At 37.4% G+C, this 22,522-nt stretch overlaps 1 protein-coding gene and 1 long non-coding RNA gene across 5 annotated transcripts in view; one reads left to right on the top strand and one right to left on the bottom strand.

Moving 5' to 3' along the window:
* The window catches only part of LOC141434086 (homeotic protein ultrabithorax), a 152,575-nt gene that overhangs the window by 39,282 nt on the left and 90,771 nt on the right, over nt 1–22,522 (top strand). Inside the window, exon 2 of one of the 2 annotated variants that reach the window (XM_074096371.1) lies at nt 12,376–12,387. The exons of the other annotated variant lie outside the window; for it this stretch is intronic. Within the exon in view, the coding sequence (XP_073952472.1) occupies nt 12,376–12,387 (12 nt within the window). The remainder of the gene's footprint in view (nt 1–12,375; nt 12,388–22,522) is intronic. 2 annotated transcript variants of the gene reach the window in all.
* LOC141434091 (uncharacterized) overlaps nt 1–22,522 on the bottom strand; it is a 65,555-nt gene that overhangs the window by 31,755 nt on the left and 11,278 nt on the right. For 2 of the 3 annotated variants that reach the window (XR_012452008.1, XR_012452009.1), the window contains exons 3-4: nt 12,736–12,865; nt 10,050–10,240 (exon numbers count right to left, since the gene is read on the bottom strand). This is a non-coding gene — a long non-coding RNA (uncharacterized lncRNA). The remainder of the gene's footprint in view (nt 1–10,049; nt 10,241–12,735; nt 12,866–22,522) is intronic. The other variant, XR_012452010.1, reaches the window with a different exon arrangement.

A 22,522-nucleotide genomic window follows, 5' to 3' on the forward strand; every position in this document is an offset into this window, starting at 1 on the left:
TTTTATTGAATGTTTTTTATATTAAGGTGTCAAATTATTTGTTTTTGTTAAATTACATCTAAACAAACCTCAAAAACTGCATCAGATATGTAATTTAATAATTAATATTTGTATATTTGCTATAAATATCATTCCAAATATTGTAAAGTAAAACGCATAAAACTGGTAATAATTTATAACAAACTCTTAAAACTGTGACGTACTGGCCTGACAGCATAAAAAAACTTCACCAATATACACCGAACAGGACTAAAATAACACGCATCAATCTTTTATATGAGCTCCGAGCGGCGGAACAACATAAACTCGCAAAACTTTTCTATACTCAGGCGTAAATCTTGCGTTTTTTAATAGATAAATAGGAGCTCGCACAAACGAGCAATATCGCATTATTTGGCCCTCCCTCAGGAAAGGCCCTCCTGATAAAGCCTCCTTCCTCACACCCTTCATGCTAATGCAGTACGCCAGACGGTGACAGCAATTTTTTGGCCCACTTGGCTACATTATAGCGGGCATAAAGAGTATTTTAAATTATATTTTCGGTGTTCATTAAAAGGGTGCTTTCGAGACATGTTTTTTTACTTCACGACGATTGTTAGTAGAATTTTCTGAATACTACTGTTACGTAACGGTAAACAAAAACACAAAAGACAGGTAGCAGTTTTGTTTCGTTGTGCAATATTCATAAAACGCCATGTGCTTTTATGCTATGTCGGCTTTTTAAAAGGTGCGTAACTGCGTCGGCAATAAAAAGCGCTCCACGGTACGTTTTCATGGTACAGCGTAATAAAATGTTCAAAACTTCGAAAAAATGTGCTGTCATAAACAAAGCGGTTCGGATGCAAAGTTAGATAAAGAACATCTTACACACCTGAGCTAGAAAATTGCTTTTTTCTAAGCGCCTCCAGTTTTTTACGCAACTTTCTCCGGGAATAAAAGAAGTTTCTTCGAAGAACTTTCTTTTTTTCGCGCTCCGGCGTAAATCATATGCCTTTGCGATATGACGGCCCGCTAACGCGTGAAATATGAAAAAAAAAACAATATTGTGACATTCTAGAACAATTGTTCCGAAACGCTTTTGTTTTGACGAATGCTTTATGAAAGCGTCCGTTGTGTTTGTGTTGCGACCGCACGGATAGTTGCGGCTCGGCCGCACCGCAGATGTTGCAAGTTGTAAATTTAACTCATCCTTACTGCGGGACATTACTTAAATTATTGCTGTTCGCGCATAAAACACAGCGGACCCTTATCAGAACTAGTTAAAAACTAATTACCGGGGTGACACCACCTTTCCATAAATCGCGGGGCTCCTCCGAATTGCCCTGACAAAAGTTATTTTTAAGAAAAGCCCTTGAGGCTGGTCCGCCCCGCCCGCGCCCCGCGCCCGCCTGGAATTTATCACGATTTATATTCATGGCATAACAACAAAGACCCCGTTTAGGACGATCTCATTCAAATTGTACATTGCTAAATAATATTCTGCTTGTTGTTTTTTTGGCGGTTTAGCTGTTAGAACTAAGAACCAAGTTCAGTGTTATGTTATATGCCCTGATTGTTGACTTTAACGACAAAAGAAGTGAGAGCTCTATGTAAATGTTTCAGGGTAAACGTCCTTCGACAACATCTAAAACTGTCTCAACCTAAACCCTTACCATATGGTGTATCCGAATCCCGTAGCATAGACGTAACTTAGCGGAACGGAACAACAAATCAAAGTGCGGCTTCGGAACGGAAACGTTAGGTGCCGCACAACTGTTTAAGGGCCATTTATTACCCGCACGTTTTCCCGACGCCTATAGGTACCTATTTGGCAAATTGTTAACCGACTGCATATATAAATGAGTGCATTTTGGATATGTCTAGAACTACATTTAAGTATTGGGTCGTCTCAAGTAAGATTCTTCAGAAAAGTATCTAATGATGTCATCAGATAAGACCATTTGTGTCTCCAATCAATACGAAAAAGTATTTTAACCTTTTAACCGCCAAAACGTTTACATTCGTACGTGTCCGTATCGCCACCCACACCGAAACTATATGACATTTTGTCTTAAATATCAGATTACGGCGATAGTGGCTGGACATTGGGTGTCTGACCACGGCGGTCAAAAGCTTAAACTCATGGAGTTTGGTATACGAAAACCATTACATCCAAAACCTTTTGAGTCTTTGAAACAGAGTATTAGCGACCTCATATCCGAATTTTTGTCTCGAACATGACTGTCTTTAAATAGAGTTTTTGTTCGATTGGGGGGTAATTTCTGTAGCGACTAGCTTATCACGAAGGGGTGCATGGCCTCTAGGGCTCGACGGGGGTAGCCCCATAATTGATGAGGTTCTTAGCGCAGCAGGGAGGTATTATCATCGCGCTGCGACACCAGGGTACAAGCTCTCATTAATTTGTGATTAGCCCGCATTTAAGAACGGAGGCTTTCTTCTAATTAGATAATCAGTTTTTCCGGAGCATCAGGAGTTCTAAAGTGGGTGTTGTTTATGGGCCTTGTATATTTAATGTACGCTTATATAAAGCTACGACGTGAAGTTAAAAAGCTGATATTGTTTGTTTACCTGATGCTCGATAGTTCAACTACAATATCTTCATGCTTACAGTTGACAGGACGATTACTACGTAAAAAATTGTCCTACTAACGATTACATTCTTAGCAATCCATGCAATAAGTTCAGAATGAAACACTGTACATCTAATACTCAATTCATCCCGTAATAAATTTCTTAAGCATCGTTTACCCGGAATGAGACAAAAACGCGATTCTTTCCCGTAGCTACAGCTTCTGTAGGTGGATTTGTACAATATTTATTCACACACATATAGGGGAACGACGTGTCTTAAAGAAGGAACAGCATCTGTCGAGCTTCTTTTCGTACATTCCTACTTTAAAAAATCCCTCTTTATCGTAAGTATTCACTTGTTCTCAAGCAGAAAACGTAATGTTTGCAAATAATAAATATTAAAGTTCTAGTCATCTCAATCGATTGGCTAGCCTCCGATAAATAATCAGGAGCGACAGCCCTATAAGCTACTTTCTCCTTCCCCATATTTTCCTATCGAAGTGGTTTCCCTGAGAAAACCTACGTATATTAATTCGGTTAGAGGGCTCGGATGGAGCCAATTTGTCTGATTGCTACCGACGTCATCTTGTCAACTTACCTACGACTGTTTTTGCTTTACAATAAATTGTGACCCTATCTACCGTCCCCATCAATAAATATTTGCGCATGATCAGTCCAATAAACTTACTGTGCACAATTCAATTATTCTCTTTATTTATTTAAGGCGTCTCGGATATTATCGTGACAACTATATGGTGTGTTTTGTTTTGCTTTTATATTTTTGAAGGGGAAGGAATGGCGGACCTTCTATTTAACGATAACAATCGCGGAAACTAAAGTTACTACGCTGTACACAATTCGAAAGACGATCTAAAGTAAATCAACAAATCTTCATCTTTAATATAAGATGACCTACGAAGGGAATTTTATTAGTACCCACCTACTACGATGTACGAAGGATTATTCCCACCTGTTATCACCAATTCTTACTAGTGGGTTTTTTTCCCATCTTTTACCACTAAAGTACTCAGTGGTAACTGGGAAAAAAATCCCAGGAGTTACCACTAAAGCGATAAGATAAAATAACTCCATAAATATTGAATAGAATAGAACCTTTTTTAATATGTTGACAATAAACTGCTGAAAATTAAAATGAAAGTGATGGTAACTAATTGTTTTTTTCCCCATCTCATACCCACTAAAGAAATTGGTGGTAACTACTGGGGAAAAAAATCCCAGTTGTTACCACCAATTAGTTTAGTGGTAACAGATGAGAATTTTTATTCCCATTATTAGTTACCAGTGGTAACAGGTGGGAAAAAAATCCCACCTGTTACCACTGATATCAAATTGATGGTAACAGGTGGGAATAACCTTGTACGAAAGTTAGAAACCGAATGAATGATAAACCAACACGTAGCACTTGTTAATTAGATAGCTTATGTACCCGCGACCCGACGAACCATTACCGTTTACCGGTACACGCCTATTCCCGGTACCGTTTCCAAATCTCGACACGAGGGGAAAATTCGGTAAATATCGGAAAGCAATCCGAGGTGATTCTATTAGATTGAGTTAAGCAGGCTCCACTTGCTTTGGGGTCTTTGGGGGTCGCAAAATTGGTGATGCGATTTATTCCTGATTGATAATTTGTAGAGCCGGGTAAGAACTGCGATTTGTATCATGCAAAATGAACACTGAATGTCGTATTGAAATTATAGCGATATGCCCAATTTGACTTTGTTTGAATTTTTTTTTAGTTTGACGACCGGATATACCCAAGTGGATAGAGAACCTGACTACGAAGCTTGAGGTCCCGGGTTCGATTCTCGGTCGGGGCAGATTTTTCTATGAATAAAACGCATCTTTGTTCTCGGGTCCTTGGATCTATTGACGTATGTATTTATCTCTATAAAGTACGTTTATCTGTTGGCTAGTACCCATAGTAGGTATAAGTTTTGCTTAGGTAGTTTGGGACTAAGTCAATTGGTGTCAATTGTCCCATGATATTGAATTATTCGATATTTTATTTAAGTATTTAAGATGACAAATCGATCTAGCTTGGTCTTATCTCTGGGAAAACGCTTATTAAAGAGTTTTAGCCCGAGCAAAGCTCATTAGCCCAGGTACTTATGATAATTGTTGTAAAAAACTACCCTGTATGCTGACTACTGACACAAAACGAGGCTAAACTGTAAAGTTACTTTTAAATGTGATGCTTAGGGCATTGTTTCAATAAAACCAATGACCTAGTAAATATTAAGTAGACCGAGTAAGGTAAGGTGGAGTATTGCACTTTATATAGCTAACTTTAAGCGCCCTGTGTTTCTTTTTCTCAAAGACCTGACAACTTGTAAAGCAAATGTAACAACCTAACAAGCTTGTTATACTAGTCCCTTCTCAGATAAGACTAGTGCAGCTGCTGACTATAATCTTAAAAGAAGACTTTTTATATATGACTGAAAATAAAGCATGTTGTTATTATAGACGGTCCTTTAATTAGGTGAGGTGAACTAAACCCTTAGATGTATCAGTTCGCGTGTTGGGCCGGGAAGGGACAGTCCTTTAGGAGTGTATCCCCAGCCCAGGCTATCTAGATCGACCGGACTAAGATCCACACTTTCTTAATTGGCACTTCTTGATTGTCCTTATAGTTGGTTCGTTAAAATACGGTTTGGGAAAATTACAAAAGATACCTATTTCGTAAAGTGTTCCTTGGATTCACGAAGATAACATACTTAGTGGTAGTGTTGTTAAAAACTGCTGTTTCATGTTGCGGCATGCGAATGTTAAGTGTAGGTATTTACAAATCCTCAGTCTATCAGAATTACTCATTCTGTTACATACATAAACAATATATTCCATCGCTGCATTTGTTTAGTGACCCACTAGGGTTTTTTTTTCACAGAGAACGATAAAGGTAGTGATATCATCTGGACTGACGAAGTATAGCAACGTAACCTACTGAGTGACCGCTCTATGATATTCGTTCTATAATTTCTATGAATCCCGTTAAAAAAATATTCAAATTTAGAAGCACCTAATAAATTCAAAGCTCCCACACTAGGTCAGTGTAGGTTAACTTCTGCGATCGAGATAAGCCGTCACATTCGAGATATTTAAATCGATTTCACCCAATTTTCTGCGGGCCGGAGCGAGTTAAGGCCCCACTCAATTTATCCAGTGTCGTGGCGTTGGGACCGGCGCCATTGTTCGCCAAATGAAGTACGCTCAGCTTAACAGGGTCGTTACACTGCTTCCGTCATCGGTTTCGACTCGGAAATTCATCGCCGAAACGGCCCGGATGAGTGGTGTACGAAATTTGAATGCAATGCATGAGTCGGTGTGAATTTGTCGAACGCGAGTTTCAAATGTAAAATTTAACGAATCAGTGTCCAGTTTTAAAATTTTGAAGTAAGGTTGCAATTTTTTTTAAAGTGTGCAGGGCTTTACAGTTGAAAAAATACATGTATATCTTATGTAGGTAAGAATGTAACGTATAGAGTCTAGGCAATGTATAAACGTACTTATATACATACACACTAAAATACACTTAAATAAATACTAAACATCCATGACCCGAGAACAGGACGAGAGGTCGTCCGGTCTTCCTATTATCGTAATATCCTAAACAATAATTTTATTTATGCATATGGTTTTTTTGGAATGATCTAAACTTTGAAAAAGCTAGGTGCAAGAGCGTAAACTTAATGCAATTAACAGAAGCAATTAAATACTGTCGCCGGTGCTAAACTTAATCTGGCAACCCTTTAGGTATTCTTTCATTAAGGAGTTTTGCTTATTCGCCTCAACTGGAACGTATTTGTTGGGTTGCCATTTAAAACATTCGCCCCGACTGTTTACATAGATCAGATACGTTGAACAAAGGCTTTTGTAATTAAGAAAGATATTGAAGTCGGCGGCAGCTTGGCTTTATATAAAGGAAATGAATTTACTGGATTTAGGGTGGTTTAAGTCACGTAAAATGAGGCTTTTCTAAAATTTACTGAAGCTTACGAGTATAACCGGGTAGGTGCTTTATTATAAACATCCTATAGCTGTTACTTTTAGAATATATGTCAGGACGCCATTTTATTACTTATTTTTTAACCCCCGACGCAAAAAGAAGGGTGTTATAAGTTTGACCGCTATGTGTGTCTGTGTGTGTGTGTCTGTCTGTCTGTCTGTGGCACCGTAGCTCTTAAACGGGTGGAGCGATTAGTATGCAGCTTTTTTTATTTGAAAGCAGGTTTCTAGCGATGGTTCTTAGATATGTTTTATCAAAACCGGTTCAGCCGTTTTTGAGATATTGAACTTTGAAGTGACAAAGTCGGGGGTTTTACAACTTTTTGTTGGTTAGGTTATTATTTATGGTCGTTTGTTTAATGCTGCGTATGTTTGATTTATTTGGACAATATTCGTAACGAGGACCCCTGAGTACCTACCTAATATATTTCTACAAAAGTTTGTATACACGTTTGAAATTTAATCCACTTCCTATACGAAATACCTAGCGGAGGCCCGCCACCCATCAGATTGGATCCGCAGGCAAAACACGCAAAGCAATATTTCTACCGAGTCACAAGTATAAATTTCCGAATTCCAACCCCAATTTAGGAGTGCATTATTTTCGCTTTCACAGACATCCGATACAATTAAAATCTTCTTTAATTAAGGGACGATCATGAATCATTCGCACGTGGCGCACCGAGTTTTCCACTTGTATACACCCGCCTTAACACTGAAGAGTTTATTCGATGGAAAGAAGACCCAAACTCGACTCTATAGAATAAATGTAAAGGATCATTTTGAGTTAGTTCCGCTCCGCGTTTAAGGCCCAGTTCTCCGTACTTTTCGGGTATCTCTTTTCACTTTATTGCTGTCTCCGTTATTTACTCGTACGTGAGGGATGCTCGCAATAAATAGGTGCGCACAAACATATTTGACACTTACAAATACCTCCCAAATTGGTTTCCTCCGTGTTACTGTCCGATATTATAAGGTTTATTTACTAACTGCCTCTGCACGGAGGCTATCGGCTGTTTGTATGGGGATAAAATGAGCCAGTATTGCTGTTTTTCGGAGAGTAAACGTCATTATAAAGCGATTTAACGGGTTTTTTTTACCAACAAGAACCAACAACTAAGCAAAAGCCTTGTCTTTTTTCATTGCCAAACCTCTTCTGCTTATCGATTATGAAGGTTCTTGTTTAAATTTAGACCAGAGTAATTCGTCACGAGAAATAGCAATCGTTGTCATGCCACGAAATAGGACGGCCAAGGTAGCTTTGGCCATTTGAAATTAGAACACGAAATCGGTTGTTCCGGACAGTAACATCGCGTTACTCAGCAAAACACGGATAAGGCTTGAAATATCGGACTGGTAGAAAAAAGTAGATCATGCGACAAACGAGGTGGCAATTCCGTCCATCCGGGAATCCGCCGGGAGTTATAATTCAAGTGACAAATATCGAAGGCCGTAATTCATATTTGTGCTATCTCGGCGTTCGTGGCGCCATCTGTGCTGGGGCTCGCTCGCTATTGGTTCTCCATCAACTCGCCATATGATCTATTTTTGTTGGTAATAAAACATTGTTTTTCCTCCGGGAAATGTTTTATAAGTATTTTTAGGGTCGGTACGTGACGTGTTATTTTTGGGGTGCCGGATGCGGTTTCGTGGGGTTTGTATTTGGTAAATCTGTAAAAAAAGTACCCACCCTTAACTGTAATGTGAATGCTAGTAAGTAGGTACTCTCGCATCTCGTGAGGTAATAATGAAGGTTTGGGTTATTTATGCCTGTAAAATAACTAATAATTGACGCGTAATTGTATCAAAAATAGTGCTTTATCGAGATCGAAAATTTCACGTGCTCATAATAATTTTAAACTCGTAAAGCCCGAACAATAATTCAGTGGGAGCATTTGCGGAAAATGCATTTTATTGTTAAAACGTGAACTTTATTTACCGTCGACAGCCTGCGGTGGTGGGTGGTGGGGGTGATTTGCAGTGCCGGCGCATCGAACCACCCTTTGGCACGGATTATTTATACTAAAGATAATTTATCCGGTTCATTATTGGAAATTGCAACATTTGTGCATTTCGCGGACTATCATTTGCAGTTCATTAAAAATAACGTACAACCGCAATATCCCTCTGGTCGCTGCGTTGTCACGTTTGAATTGTGATTTATATAATTTAATATATGATTTCAAGTTATACAAACATAATGCATAATGTATTAAAACAGGCTTATTCGAATTTCATAGGTCTGCTGCATACTGAACGATTCATGTGCCGAAAAAGTCGGTGGTGGAAATAAGAGCTTTTGATCAATCAATATTAACCAACGTACGTATCCACCTTAAAGATACGAGCGTGAATGAGAAAAAGAATACTTACCTCTTTTAAAAATTAGTAGGTACTAGGTACTTAATAATGACAACTAAGTAGGTAACGAAGTTTACTCTAAGCACCTAAAGATTAAGTTTGAGTGAGTAAAGTAGCATATGAACTTCAGTTCCTAAATAAGCACTTAACCTCAGAACTTACCCTATAGTGACTAGATGAATATCCTTAACTCGGCGACCGCGAGCCTACTTTCGTATTACGATGCTCTAATGATTCTCGCTAACTTAAACTTACTTCATAAGTACGGGGCTTGTTGAACAAATCAGATTATACGACCAATTTGAAACAGGCACTTAGTACTTAATAACTCAGGCAAATTCACAGACAACCATTCTTTATCGCGAAACCAGCACGCGCTAAGGCGGGCCGTACGTGATAGCCATCGGCAAAGCGGACGAAAACAGACCGGTTTTTTGCCGGTTGCTTGAAAATTATTTCGATACCTACGGAATTTTTCAGTTTTAATTGGAATTTTGAATGGAATCAACCTGGGATGCGGTACACTTTGAACACCGATCAATGTATGGAAACATTTGTTTTAAACTCAATTGAAAAGTCCTGAAAAACATTTACAGAGGTGTTCCGTCAAACGAGTCAAACGATCTCGACCGTAAGAATTTAAAGACACCTTATACAAGGTGGGCCCTGTAACAGGAGCAAAAAATTAAACCACAGCTTCTACTCTTCATCTTGAGCTAATTTAGTTCTAAAACTTTTGAAAATAATTTGTATTGTGATTTTTATTATATGTAGTTTAAAGTTTAATTGGACAAGAAATGTATTGCGAGATCCTTCATTTTGTTAGATGACAGGCGATGTCATTTAGGCTATTGGATGGAGTACATTGAAAATACCATTTAATTTGTTTAGAGTAATCATAATGATAAATGACTTAATTTTTGAAAGTTGCAGAACTAATTATTTTCATTTGAGTAGCAGAACCTGTGTTTTAATTTTTTGCTCCTGTTACAGGGCCCACCCAGTATATGTACGAGTGAAATAGTTTATTATAATATAACCTGAGGCCCTAGATTACTTTTCACATATGAATATTTACTTAGCGTTCATACCAATCTAGCGAGCAACAGCTTATAAACCACTTCGGGTCCGGTCGCCGGATTGCTCGCGGCGGCTCTATCGCCTAGCATGCGTTAAGTCAGCGATATCCATCGAGGCGTTCCCGCTACCAGCGATCTCGACGCCTCGACACCATTACACGCTGTTTAATTGTACATGCGATTTATTAGTCGCACTTGTTCATCTGCAATCAAATATGGAAATAAGTTTTTTTTTATATTACACACCGTGAGGTGTCGACTTCTTGTTAGAAAATTAGGGTTGTAGGAAATAAATCTCGTCCATAGAATGCGTATTAATAAAAGCCATCGTTAAATATTCAAATTACCTAAGAAAACAACATGCTTAAGACCTAGCTATTATTATATTATTATTGGACATCATGATTATGGAATTGCCAGTATTAAAAAAATAAACTACGACTTTGCTTGTATTGTCAAAGTAAATTTTTATCTTTACGGATTAAAAAGCTATCGCGCTTACTCATAAAAAATGTGAACTTGTTCAAACTAAATTATGTTATATCTATCTCTGGCAAAACCACATGTCAAAGTGACAGATAGAGACAAACATGAATAAGGGACTAAGGGGCTGTTTCACCACCCATTGATTAATTTTATTTGACGAATAAATGTGATGTCGGCTCAGTCTATTTGAACAAAACAAATAAAGACGGCATCACTTTTATCCGTCAAATAAATTTAATCAATGGGTGGTGAAACAGGGGATAAGTCTCTAAAACTTCAAATCGAACCTATTGACAGGTTACCACCGCATTCATAATGAGTTAGGCTAAGTTTTTATCGCGCTTATAAGCATTTATAACAACTCAAAAACATCTCAACTGTGGCTCTAAATCACGTAGTAGACACAGACACCGAAGAGCGATACAAAATCGATACATGCGATACCGTACCGATATATAGGGATATGCTCGTAGCTTATAGCTGTATTTGTTTGGGTACGCAGCAAAATATGGCGTCTATGATAAGTATTTTTAAATATGTGAATGTAACTGTCAGTCTTTCCGTCTGTTTGGTTTTCAAAGTAGAATCTTTAGAAATATGATTTGTTGTTACAAAAAAAAAAAATCGACTAACTGTAAAATATTAGTAACTAGCGAACTGCCCCGGCCCCCGGCTTGAAATGGGTGCAACTTTGAAAAAAAATAGATCTACCTTCGGTGAAAAATTACTTGACTGGTAAAAATCGCATTAAAAAAATTTGTGCACTTTAAAAGATCTTAGCGATACATATGCAAAGAAGTTAAAGAGGATTAGAGGAGTTTCATAATGCCTCATAATTCAGGTTCATATAAAAAAATAAAATATGGTACAGTTGTTTGTCTCTCGAAAAACATTTGTTGGTCGGAATTGTGAAAGGTATAGTAGCTTATCGAGATTCAAATTATAAATTAAGGACACTCTTTTTTGACTAGCTATGAGAGGAAGCAATCTGAGAGCCTTAACGAGCTCTGACGTAGTTAATTGCAAATTAGTCCGCGCCGCAACTAAAAAAAAGGCGAATAGAAACACTTTTAAAATGCTATTTACCGGATCGGTATTGCCTCCGTTTTTCACGCTGAAAAGCCAATTTGGAATGAATCAGTGTAACGGAGCATCTGTGCTAATTTACCTACGAACGGACAGTCTAATGCGCGCGGCTCGTCGTAAATACGGCCGCCGAGGGCCGAATACCAAAGGCCGAAAGCCGAATATCGGAGGGCGAAAGCCGAATATCGACAATATCGACATTAGTTGGATACAGCTAATACGCGGGGGTCGTCTGCTAAATTATCGCGCGTTCATTTTGCCTCCCGATGTTTAATCTGTCGCGATATACGCTTTAGGCGGTTTGTTTCCAATCTATGGATAACTATTCAGCGTTTCATTTATTATCCTTTTGGGTATAAAGTTGTGTTTTGAGTTTGGATAGTAGATAAAAACCGACACCCACAAAAAGCGTTTTGCTATTGTTTTCATTCACAATTTTAATTTCTGTTTTATCTAATTTATTTATTACTCAACTAGTTTGTAATGCCCGGGCATTATCCCCCAGGAGAGTAAGTAAAAAGCCAGTTCTCTGTCCTGTTACATAATGGGTATCCATTTCTTAGTGTACCTAACCTACCTGCGATACCTACCTATTTAATTATATGGTGTATGTATTTTTATTTCTGATGAACATCTAGTACTAGTGTTTTTAAAATATGAATTGTCTGACAATCAGCCATGTTATAATTTAATAATTGAATAATTACGTTGAATGAAACATTTATTCGTGACAATTAACTTATTATTTTCTTTTCTGTTGTTTCAGGTATGGACTTAAGTATGAATCGGCCAATTCTTTTCACCTAACATACATAACATAAACGTAAGTCAAATTTATCACGATCAGTGTTATCAAAGCCCTTTTATGCAATAACGGGGGCAATGTATCAAAGTAGATATCTGAGTAAAACGCAATTTGAAGTATGGCCACCTCTTAAGGCGCCTCCCCCAAAAGCTTAGACGGGGCGGGTTGGGGCGGCCTTATCGCGCAGTTGCAGGCTTTCTTACTTACCTGGAGATCTTTAATATTAAACATAATACAGTTAATACCCTCTTCAACGTATTGCAATGCTTTAATGCTGGTCTTTAATTAAGATTTAATTTTTTATGAATTGGTTGTACCTACTTGATTTAATAACCACTTGTTGATGGTTAGTTTTCTGCGTTAGTTAGTTGAGTATTAGTTGTGATTCCTTGTTACATGTAAGTATAATCCATCTTTATTGAGATAATAAGTCTTGACAGGTTTTCTCCACCTGAAAAACAAAACAAATAGATAAATTAATATAAGATGAAAAAGGAGTAGTTAAAGTTATTTCTTCCAGCATCTAAGGTAGCTGCAGAATATGAAAAATTTATAATCAAACTTTAAAAAAAATCCTAACTTTCCTAAGTATTAACATTGTATGTACATATGTAGTACTCTTCGTTATATGCTAAGGTACATTGACTGTTACAGCAATAGATAACTCTTACATTATTAAAACATGGTCAAGTGCAAATCGGAATTATACTAAGGGTCGCGTATGTACTACCGTCCAATTTTATTACTTATCATTATTGAGATCGAGTAAAAAACTAGAACAAAACGCGAGCTTCTTGTAGGTATAGGGACCTAATATAGCGGCTATCTACAAGTGCTTGTCCGCTAGACCCTCATGCCATTTCAAACCAGTCCTTTCCTTGAGACCCTTCGTCAATCGCAGAAACCTGTGCTGAGGTCGCAGACCCAGCGAGTTTGCACTCGCAAATCCTTAATTTAAAAGCGGCTATGTACTTATAAAATATAAAGGCGCAAGTACACGCAACGTCCATGTATCTCCACATCCGCGTGCCGGCATGCAACCTGCCCTCACCACGGGGAATGAAGACGTTAAATAATTTAATCGGATGCCCGGATGGTTTATGCACGCATGCCCCAAGCCCGCTAACTTGTTCTGTTGCTAACTAACTTTAGCAGTCTTTGTCATTCGAGTTGTTACGTTTTGAGGTGCGCGTTAGTTGGCAATGTTTTGTGTGTATTGCTTAGAAGTATATTCTTTTTATACCTACCTATAAAATAATAATATGACTAACTGACAGGCCACGCACAGAATAAACAACTAAGGTTTTAAACTTGGTAGACATAATTATAAAAGTGCACTGAGCAAGGATTTTTTGAAATTAAGTTAATAACACAAACTACAACGTTCCGCCTGTTAGAGTCAGTTTTATTCATCATCATTATCTTTGAGCCTCCCTTAAATATTTATTTTACTCTGTTTTTAGTATTTGTTGTTATAGCGGCCACAGTAATACATAATCTATGAAAATTTCAAGTAAGTATTACGACTTTGTAAATCTGTTTAAAAAATATACCTCGTTGAGTTTCTTGCCGGATTCTTCTCAACAGAGGTTTTTCCGAACCGGTGGTAGATTTTTTTTGACATTCATAAGTGCTTGTTATAGCCTAAATTGAATAAAGATATTTTGACTTTGACTTTGACTCAAGAGATAGAGCCCTGTGACAGAGGTACGGGCAGACAGACAGACAGCGGAGTCTCAGTAATAGAGTTCCTTTGGCACCCCTTGGGTACGGAACCCTAAAAAACATGATTTCCAATAAACTGAGACGTTATTGCCAGGTTCAGAATCACGATTCCCTGTTTTGAGAGACTATTTTAGTCAAACCAATAATTAGGCTACCAAGCACGGCTTATCAGGACACAAGTTTAAGCAGTCATATTATTTATGTCATATTCACGGATTCACGGTAGATGCAGGCAGGCCGCTTTCAACCAAAGCAACTGGAGGTCAATGGCGGAGGTGCCTATGTCCAACAGTGGGCATCCTACGGCTGATATGATGATGATAATATGATAATAATGACTTAATATTTTTTTAATTAGTAGGTATGTAAGGTGGTATAATCAACAGATTATAGTGATATTAACTTTACTTTTTTGTTAATGTGAAACCTAGCCTTGCCTAGTAGGTATTAAAACTAGAATGTTCTTATGTACGAGTACTCGTACAATGTACATTTATATGGCAAATAAAAATAAAATATGTGCACACTGCATCTTTAATATTATCCATCGTACAAAACTTAGTCACAGAGGTTTTCACAAAACCGCTTGTCATCTGACCCCAGACCGCCGCTCGCGGGCTATCTAACAATAAACTGCACTAAGTTTCATACAATGGCCTACGTATAGGCATTTCGTAAGTCCCTAGAGTCGCTATAAACAAAGCAGGGTTTGCGGTGACTGCGCGTGGGCGCTGTGACATACGACGACGCCATATTGGTTTCTAATGACTCAATGTTCTATTTGATAAATCATTTATTTTACTTTTTTTTTTGGTTACTTTCTGTTTAATATCAGCACTATAAAAAAAATGATGAAATTTAACAAATTTATTAAATTTCTGTCATTCTAATTTTCCAAGACATTACGAGTATAACTAGTTATTAGTGCAATCCATTTATTAAATTAACCAAGTTTCTCCCTAACTTGGTGAGTTATTTGTCGTATCATACATTGGGGATGTCTCGGGGTTGTGGTAAGGCATTCATTTGTCTTGAACTGAGCATTCATATTCATTTGTATGATACATTATACGTGGTGTACAAAATATTAACGAGCGATGTAAATTAGTTGTTGAAGGAGTGCGCCCATTTGTCTCTTTTAGCTAGTTTACGTGTATAATTGACTGTTGGAAAAATATGCGTTTAAATAAATAAATAAATATCATGGGACAGACACTGGACACCAATTGACCTAGTCTCAAACTAAGCAGAGCTTGTACTATGGGTACTAGGCAACGGATAAACAGACTTATATAGATAAGTATTTAAATACATATTAAACATCCAAGTCCCGAGAACAAACATAAACAATTATAAGTAATTCATCACATAGGCCTCCGGTTGCTTCTGTTGGCAGTGGCTTGCATCCACCGTGAACCCGCGGCTTTAACCAGGTCATCCGTCCATCTCGTTGGTGGACGTCCTACGCTGCGCTTGCCGATCCAATAATATAAGTAATTTTTGTGGAAAAGTTATATAGCATACAAATTTCTAGGTCAAATTGTGACACGAAAATTACCTATACGGTTAATCGCATAAATTTTTTGAACAATTCGACTTTTTGAACTATACCCTCCTAACGCCCAAAAATTTTTGATTTATGAACATCAAACTTTATGTCATTTATGATAGAGTTTGATTTAAAATTACAATAAGTCCTTTATAAAGGACTCTTTGAAGTGACAATGGGCGGGCCATATCGCTCGAAGAACAAATAACCGTTGGGGGCGAAAGTTCTCGAGTGGCGACCACGAACCGGCAGGCTTCCTACCAGGTGGACTGACGACATCGTGAGAGTTGCGGGAAACCGGTGGATGCAAGTGATTGTGGCGGTCTAAGGGGGAGGCCTTTGTTCAGCAGTGGACGTCTTCCGGCTGATGATGATGATGAAAGGACTCTGGGCGTTAGAAGGATACCCTGGTACAGTCACCAGAACCAGTATATAGTAACCTATCTGAAACAACAAAGCGTGCATACATACATGATGGGACTCTATTTCTAGGGTCAGTAGGACATGCCAGATATTTATTGGCGGATATTAGTGCAGTTACGTAACCCAATGCGGTCTGATTTGCACTACTCGTAGTTTTTAAACCTATTATTTTAATTAAAACAACAGTTAACATTGGTTTTTGGAGTCTTTTTGTATTTTTTATTTCAACTCCAAATTTTATTACTTTTACGGTCATCCCGTAAAACCCATATCGAAAATACAAACTGAACAAACAAACGGAATGCCGAGGACCTGGGTTCGATTCCCAGCGCTGGTCTATTCTGCTGGTTTTAGTATGTAGGTATGTTTCAGTTTGTATTTTCGATAAAACAACAGTGTTTACAGCATTATATGAGCGATTAACTACTATTATTTGTCTATTATCTACTTTGCTACCTATTTGTTGTGCCGGTTGATTCTATATTACGATCCTTTTATACAGGGCGAGTTAGATGACTAACACGTGACCGCGACGGACGTATGGCCCTCCGATGTATTGCTAATGAAGTTTTACCGCATACATGGGGATGGTATTGATTGCATTGCGGAATTGGAATTTGTGTGACGTAGAAACCTAATATGGGTATGCAATACATAGATCACATAAATAAAAAGTTTTGATTCACTGAGGCCTTGTTCACACTCGTATTATTCCAGTAGCATGACACTGCGGCGCTCGATTGATCTCGCGTAACTCGTTAGGATTGTAAACCCGCAATGTATCGCCACTGGAACGATTTTACTGGTTAACAGGGTTTAAGACCGCTTGCGCAGTCTAAGGTAAAAAAAAAATCGTTAATCCTAGCCTAGTGTTGGATTAAGTCAGCCAAGTAAAAGTATACGTCTACGTTCTTATTCATAAATATTTCCCTGGAAATTTTTGCCGTATGTTTTTTTTTAATTAGATAGGTGATAGGTACATACCTATAAAGTTATCCTTAAAGTATAAGACTTTAGATCTTGTTTAAAAATAAATACGCTTTTAGTAGGTATTCCGGAGATAGAGCCCTGTGATAGACAGATGGATAGATGGAGAGTGCAGCTATGTTAAAAAAGGTTCCGTTAGGCACTCTTGAGGTACGGAACCCTAAAAACGGTCCCGTTGGAATCAGACTGTTCTGGTCTTAGAGTAGATATTAAAATGTTAACACCATTGTACTTATATAACATCAAAGGCTCAGAAATAACTGTCCGGTCGACAACTCAATTCGCATTTCGAATGATGTGCCATTAAATTTTAACACATTTATTATACACCAATAAACAAACCTTCGTATTGTACGCCCGCGGGGGAGTGAGGGAGAATCAACCACCCTACAAAATTATGTACGACGAACTGGGACTAATATATCACGGGGAGGACGTGGCAGACTAAGGAGAGAGTATTATAGGGAGGGCCGGCGGAATACTTAAGAACCCTGGTGACACCCTATTAAAACACACGTCCTGCATTTTTGGCCAGACGATTTCATTTGCTGAAGAATTGGTGGGGTTTTAAAATTGCAAAACGGCCGCTGCTTCGCTTTAACGCATGAAGAGTACTCCCTGGGTTAAGGAACTTTGCATAACTAAATAGGGACGTAAAATAAAAAATGTTTTTAATTAAATAATTGTAATTAGTAGGCAAAATTAAAAACATAGACATATAAACGTCAATTAATAATAATTAAGAGAGCGGATCCGCTCGGATCTCTCGAGAAAATAAAATACAAATACCTAACCAAGTACTTCATGGAATATTGTTGCCGTATAGCTAAAATATTTTTTTCAGTAATAACAACATTTAGGCAATTTAATTTCTTTCATAGGATATAATCACCTATTTAATTTAATAAACATTGGGTATAATGTCAAAATATTTATATAAAATGTTGTTTTTATATAATGCGACAGTTATATGTAATGAAAGTTATTGCGAATAATGTTTTGATGATTCTTAATCAATCAGTCAGCTAGTATCACGTAATTTGTAATTGGTGGGGCAGTTTGCTTTGCACTCGACTTCACACTCACGCACGCAATCGCACTCATGTGTCCGTTCCCTTTTAAATCAAAAATTTAAAAATGCCACGCTATTCTCAGCTAGACCAGCCGTAAACATATCAACATACCGTCCCGGTGCAACCTAAGCGATTGCACGGCACCGGACCGATATTACAGAACGAGGCGCGAACGCGGCCGCGAGACGCATCCGGAATCATAATTCCAAAATAACCTCGGTCGAAACTCCCCTCTCTCCCCCCGAAGTTCCCGCACGTTTTTTGGATAAACTGGAATCCCCGTTAATTCCCAAGATAGACATAATTTGGAATTGGATCCATCTATCCTGCTCGAGCGTAGGTACGAACAAAAATAAGTTAGCGTACCCGTGTACTGCCCGATTTATGTGGGCGAAAACAAAGCGGCGCATATATTGGATAAATAGGTTTTTTAGCAAGTAATTTCCTATTATCTACTATAATTTTTTTTGTACTCTTGTGTATGATTTTTATGAATGCGTCTTTACAATTTTAAGCAAAACGTCGCTTTACTACTCACTTTAAAATCAGTTACGTCGCATTTAAAATTTTAAACAGTTGTTAAATACCTAATAAAACGAGGTGTTAAATTAATTTGCCTAATTAGGGTTTTAAACAAAATTTATCTTACAACTCCGCCGTAAAACTTTGTTTATGACATAAACAAAACGTTGCCGCGTTAAAAATCATTCATAAAAAGCCGAGCTTGACCCAACTAACCGTTTTGAAGAATTTTACGAGCCATCCTTGCGCTTAACAAGTCATAAAACGAGTCATAAACACGGCCCGTCCATTCACAAACCGTCTACTCTATGTTTACTTACCGTTCTAAATGCTAATACGCGTACCCACCGGTCATAGTGACGTTTGTCCTTCCCAAACAAACAATTTGAAGCCTTATGTAATCAAATTAATTTGGGAAAGCAAATCGAATTCGCTTGCTTCCTTTACACTTATTCACAGGGTGATGTTATGCAGACGTAACCAAGTACTTCGCGTGTTTTATTTCACCTTTGACACTTTAATCCATTTTGTTCCTTCCTATACCGCCCTAGGGATGGGGGGAAGAATTTTTTCAGCATAATTATTATTTTGAATTTAAAATTACTTCCTTATCCCCAGCAGTCCCTTAAGGACAATGGTAGTAATAAATAATTTCCTGTGACAATTTACCGTTTAGAGTTATTAAATTGGGAGCACAGGTGTGATCAAGGTATCTAAGTTAAAGTTGTTTGGATGTACCTATTAAGTAGCATAAAATGACAAGTAGTTAATAGAGTGAATGAATATATTGCTGTCATTTAAATGCATAAATTTTGTAGATAATGTTAGGCCCGCAAATATGTGTCAGGCGCCGGCGGGTGTTTGGAAACGATAAATGGTAATTTGTAACTCAATATAATGATAAGAAAATTTAATTCTATGTTACTATGTTGCTGTGGCTGTATAAGTTCTCTAATTAATATTGCACTAACTTTATCCCACATCATGCTAAAACAAATGTAAAAGTCATTCATTTATAATTATTATAGTCTTTTTTTATTTGTAGAAAATAGTCTATGATAAGATTATTTTGCCTTTATGACACTTTAATAACTAAAAGGTTCACGATCAAAGTCGTTAAAATAGTATCAGCTGTACTTTTGCAAGATCAAAAGTAAAGTTCCATTGTGCTCACAGCAAGACTTATTGTTGTTATAATTCCCACACAAACTTTCTGAGCCATGATAGTATTCCTACTGAAAGTTAACCCATAAGTGACAGTGATGGCGGCCGAGGTCGGCCTAGCGATTCTTTTTATGGCCAACTAAGAAAATTGGCTCATTAATCTTTAAGATAAATGTCCAGCCAGTATTCGGGCATCTTATCAGGGTCCCGACCAATGGAAGTGTGCCTAACTGTTAACGGTGCGCGATAAAGTATCGATCGATGAATGTTCTATTTTACACGGGTTTGATAATAGCCGTCGCTTTGGTATTAATGCGAATAAAACTTTAAATGCTGTGTAAAATGGTGCAAATCAACTAATTTTATATTTTTTTAATTATATTTCTTGAATTTGAATCAAAATCAGGCCAAGTATTTAAAGTAAATTTTCATGACATAAGGGATTTTCGTGCAAAATCTACTAATATAAATGTGTTTGGAAGAATAAAAAAATATAAAAAAATAAGTACCTGACTCTAGGTTCTATCTCTTATCAAAACATTAACCTACCAACTGACGGCTAAACATCTAAGAAAAATAAAGTTTCCATCATAATTCCTCATAAAACAAGACAGTCAACATACATTAATAAGTGAGCTATCTGATATTTATTTTAAATCAAAGGACTGTTGAAATAAAACTGTTTCAACACGATTTAAGTACAACATCACAAGCACTTTGATGTTGAATCACACGATTCGCAGGAAATGTCACTTATTGTACTTTTTATGGCATACCTAGGTATAATCAATATTACGCCAAGGTATTTCTGTAACGTGCTCACAAATGCGGATTCGCGTCGTAAATTAATTTCCCTGACTAACAAGCATTTATTCACGTAATCAACTTAGTTACGCTTGAACAATTAGGTATTTGAGTAAATTAAATTAATTTGAAACGATGAGCTCATATATAAGAGTTATATGTTATAGATTTCTTACTGCGAAATTGACTAAGTTTCAACCAAACTTTTAACCCCGTTTAGGGGATGAATCTCCGAAAATTCCTTCTTAATGCATATTAATGATTTCAGCTTTATGTTGATCGATCAAACAATGAATCAATCAACAAAGTCAAAGTATCTTCCCACCAGTCAACCAATATATACCTTTATAAAAAACATATAATAGGAAACATTATTAGGCGTACGTTGTCGCAGGTAACAGCGAGTAAATAAAACATAGTTTCACGTGGGTTTATTGACATTAATGTTTATTTAATCACACATTTTGTCTTTCATCCGGTTATTGTGCAACTTAAGCCTTTTTACTTTAATAAAAATAGAAAAACATTTGCACGTCGTAGAAAACGGAAGTCAGTACAGCAAAGAATTAAGTTCGAAGTTTGCAACATAAATCCTAGGCAAAGAGTTAGCTAAAGTTGAACAAACTTGCCCTGTTGTACTCGTATATAGACATCGCACAATACTTTAACGATTTTTATTTTTCATTATTTACGACATAACCACGTAAAACTATCTAATCTTATTTAAGTTACCATGCATTTTAGTTCTTTTCTTTATTCCTGTTAATAAAAATAGAAAGAAGCTAAAGTTGAACAAAAGTAGAAATACAGCAGCAAAGTAATTAAGTTCGAAGTTTGCAACATAAATCCTAGGCAAAGAGTTAGCTAAAGCCGGGTTGAACAAACTTGCCTTGTTGTACTCGTATATAGACATCGCACAATACTTTAACGATTTTTATTTTTCATTATTTACGACATAACCACGTAAAACTATCTAATCTTATTTAAGTTACCATGCATTTTAGTTCTTTTCTTTATTCCTGTAGGGCAGGTGTACAACCTTGTTTCAGCCTTTCACATAACCGATTTTCGAGCTTGTAATTAAATTAATAGTACTGTGTTTATGTATAATGGTTTAAGAAAGGGTTGTAAACTAGAGCGCGCTTGACGGACGACTGCGCTCAATCGATGTCGTCGCTACAAGCATAAAGCACTCGGACAAAACGTCTCCATCGCACAACATCCCATCCTGTTCCCACACATCACCCACGATACACGAGAGAAAAGAACAACAAGTAATTGTATGCATTGAGGTATGTGGCAGGGACGGCTGTTAACGTCTCAAAGGTTCGCCGACGTTCCGACGAGGCGACGTCCGCATTTTTAAAGTGTTAAGCAATAACGAAAACGTCACGAACGATTTGAAACAAAACGTTTACTTTATAATAAATAATCACCTTGAGCAATGAAGCTGTAACTGGTTAATTTTCAAACGTTGTAACAGCTCGAAAACGTTAGGAAATATCAAGGGTTTATTTTTGTTGAAATAATGTGAATAATATTGTCGATGAATTTTTTTGAGCGGCACCAATGCTTCGCTTGGCCGTGACGCCCGTCCCAATTACGTACAAAAATTGTGATCGCATTTCGTTTATTTCGGTAGTAGATACGGAATTTATTCGGTCGTGGAAGTAGGAATGAGTAGTGAGCTAGTGAGGCGATAAATCTTGTCGATGTCGCGGGTTGTCGCGCGTCGGTTAAAAGCTCGATAACGGAGGCACACCCACCCGCGCCTCGCAACAATAACCTCGGTTTTGTTATATTGTTTTATTTCTCAGATATCCACCAGGCATTTTATGCATAAAAATATCGATATATAATT

This window comes from Choristoneura fumiferana, chromosome 13 (genome assembly GCF_025370935.1).
Source record: "Choristoneura fumiferana chromosome 13, NRCan_CFum_1, whole genome shotgun sequence".
NCBI classification, from domain to species: Eukaryota; Metazoa; Arthropoda; class Insecta; order Lepidoptera; family Tortricidae; genus Choristoneura; species Choristoneura fumiferana.